This window comes from Argentina silus, assembly GCF_951799395.1.
Source record: "Argentina silus genome assembly, chromosome: 7".
Classification (NCBI taxonomy): domain Eukaryota; kingdom Metazoa; phylum Chordata; class Actinopteri; order Argentiniformes; family Argentinidae; genus Argentina; species Argentina silus.
Genome location: NC_139661.1, coordinates 12,272,626 through 12,275,716, shown reverse-complemented (window position 1 = coordinate 12,275,716; position 3,091 = coordinate 12,272,626). Strand labels below are relative to the sequence as shown.

Here is a 3,091-nt window from a genome sequence, read left to right as displayed (position 1 = left end):
GAATGGTCAACAGCGGCCACCTGTTCGGCCAGGTGTGACCAGGGAGGCCTGCTCTTATCAGCAGCGACCATCTGTGGTCAACCAAACCGCAGTAAGACCATCACCTGCTCTGAGATTGAGGTTAGCATGCTAATGATACATCTAAAGCCTGCAGAGCTGTGTGTTGGTGAGTGAATAACGGTATCGTACCAACAAAACCACAATGAGTAAATGTATAAACTTTGTTCCCCCTGCTGCTGTTGAAACAGGTCTCTCTTGAAAAAGAGATGTTATCTCAATGAGACTAACCTGTATAAAAAAGGTTCAATAAAAAATAAAATCAGCAAGCTACACTAAGCCACTACACTGAGTCATTCATGCAAACAGTTGCTTGCTGGCTAACAGCTGTTATAGTAAGCTAAACAGGCTAACAGCTGTTATAGTAAGCTAAACAGGCTAACACAGCAACAAAACAACAACGTAATAACGTTATCATGTGTCGAAGGCTAGCAGGCTAATGTGTTCCAGATAGCCGTGTGGATGTGGTCCGGTCTCTCCGACCCAGCCTACCTTTCACATCCCCGGCCAGACCCTTCCAGGTCGGGGAGTACTGGATGCAGTGGCCGCACCAGGACGAGTAGAACTGGACCAGCCAAGCCGTCGACGAGTTCTGCAAACTCTGCCGGAGAGTGGCGCTTGTCAGTATCACCACAGGGTCCTCCTCGGAGTACAGCCGGCTCCGGGTGGCCTCGGCCGGGTGAAACAGGAGCGATACGATAACAGTGGTTTTAAACAACAGAAAGGCTGCCATTCGGAGGGACGAGAGGCTGTCAGCACACGGAGTCGCCATATCGCAGCGGAGCTGCTGTGGACAACATGACACGGAACTGCTGGCGACGTGTTGACGCTAAGGAGCGGCGACGCGAAAGCGACCAGGTTCACACGCGTCAGCGGTGCGCAGTAGTAGCGCAGCCTGCGGTGTTCGTCATGGGAATCTGATTGAAAAATTAATTAGTCCAGCAACTATAACCAGTAGACACCAGTAATACCAGTGCAGTCGAACTGGTCTCAGGGAGGGACTGACCCGCGGGAGGAAGGTGGTCTCAGTCTGGTTACTGGTTACTGAGTTACTGGTCTCTGTCAGTCTGACCACTGACCGGTAGCAGAAGCCAGTAACTATAATTCAGCCTTTAATTTAATCTGAATGGTTTCATTTACTCGTGGCGTCACACCTTTAGATGCAGACGAAGTTGAAAGAGTAAAATGTATCATTTATTGTTCAGTCATTATTACTATTTCATTACAATTCATAGATTGGCCAGACAAAACAGACAGAAAACAAGAGGAATTCCCAGGATTATAATAAAAGACTGATAAATAAACAATACCAAACAAATAGATGATTTCTGGAGAAAACGTTTGCATCTGAATATCGTCACAACCTCATTGAGACATAATTATTTATGGAGATGACAACGTCACATCATAATTCTGTATCCCTGCAGGTTTAAGAGGACAGTGGCATATAGATATTATTAGTGCATTTATACAGTAGAAGTACATATAGATGTCTGAGGAGGGCTTATTGCAGGTAGATGTGGTGGAGGACATTGACTGTGTCTTCTAGAAGCAGACGGAAGATCTCCTCAGCCAGCCTGCTCTTCACAGTCAGCTGGTCAGGGCGGTAGTCAACCCACTGATGCTCCTCTCTATACAGCTCCCGGATCTGGGGAGTCACACACACACGCGCGCACACACATACACATATACACACACACACACACACACACACACAAAAGCGACATGAATATTTTAACATCTATACAATGTTGAGCTGAGGTTGGACTGGTAAATGAGCTGTAGCTGTGTGTAGGAGTCGGTCCGGACCGCACCAGCAGGTAGTCGACCCGGTCCCGGCGGGCCCCGCGGTATCTAGAGAGGCCCAGTAGCATCTGTCTGGTCTGGAGGTCCGTCTGGTCCAGGTTCAGCTCTCTCCGCACCTCCCGCCTAACAGCAGCCTGAAACACAGGACACACTCGGACCGTTTAGGGTGTTGATTGATTGAGGACCTCTTTGGTGAAGGATGTGATTGTTTCTCCTGATATATTGTGGTTTTATATGAAGTATTGATTTCTGTATTTAACTGTGTTGTATTGCTGATGTGTTGTTGTGTGATTGTATAGATATTGTGGACAGCGTGCACCTGAGGCTGTGGTCTCAGTCTGTTTCCCCTGTAGAAATAAAAGTTACATTTAAAAAAAAAAAAACACTGTCTACTCTCTGTGACTACTAATCAAGCTTCCCGCTGTGAAATCAACACCAGGTGGACATTTTCACAACTCTTTATATGATTTGAAGGTATTAATACACACTTCCATATGTATTCCTAACGTGAGACTCTGATAGAGACGTGCTCCTGGTGACGGCTTGTTATGTTTTAGAGTGTGGTCGTCTCACTTTCTGTTTTATTGGATACAATAGAGAAAGACAGGAAGTAAAGAGGAGAGGGAATGTCAGCAGGGCATGGGCCGGATGACCCATGCCGACATGTATGTGCACTGTAGGCCATGGTGCTACACCACTGGACCCCCCCCCCAGGTCATGGTACCAGACCACTGGACCACCCCAGGTCATGATACCAGACCACTGGACCACCCCAGGCCATGGTATGGTACCAGACCACTGGACCACCCCAGGCCATGGTATGGTACCAGACCACTGGACCACCCCAGATCATAGTATTGGTACCAGACCACTGGACCACCCCAGACCATGGTACTCATACCAGACCACTGGACCACCCCAGGTCATGGTACCAGACCACTGGACCACCCCAGATCATGGTACTGGTACCAGACCACTGGACCACCCCAGGTCATGGTACCAGACCACTGGACCACCCCAGACCACTGGACCACCCCAGGTCATGGTACCAGGCCACTGGACCACCCCAGGTAATGATACCAGACCACTGGACCACCCCAGGCCATGGTATGGTACCAGACCACTGGACCACCCCAGGTCATTATACCAGACCACTGGACCACCCCAGGCCATGGTATGGTACCAGACCACTGGACCACCCCAGGCCATGGTACTGGTACCAGACCAC

The 3,091-nt window shown here is 49.1% G+C and overlaps 1 protein-coding gene across 1 annotated transcript in view; it reads right to left on the bottom strand.

Annotated features, from left to right (window-relative positions):
- The window catches only part of qsox2 (quiescin Q6 sulfhydryl oxidase 2), a gene marked incomplete at its 3' end in the record, with an annotated part of 7,601 nt that extends 6,763 nt beyond the window's left edge, over positions 1–838 (bottom strand). The window contains exon 1 of the mRNA XM_083673315.1: positions 550–838. Within this exon, the coding sequence (XP_083529441.1) occupies positions 550–829 (280 nt within the window). The 5' untranslated portion in view covers positions 830–838. The remainder of the gene's footprint in view (positions 1–549) is intronic.
- Positions 839–3,091: the final 2,253 nt, after the last annotated feature.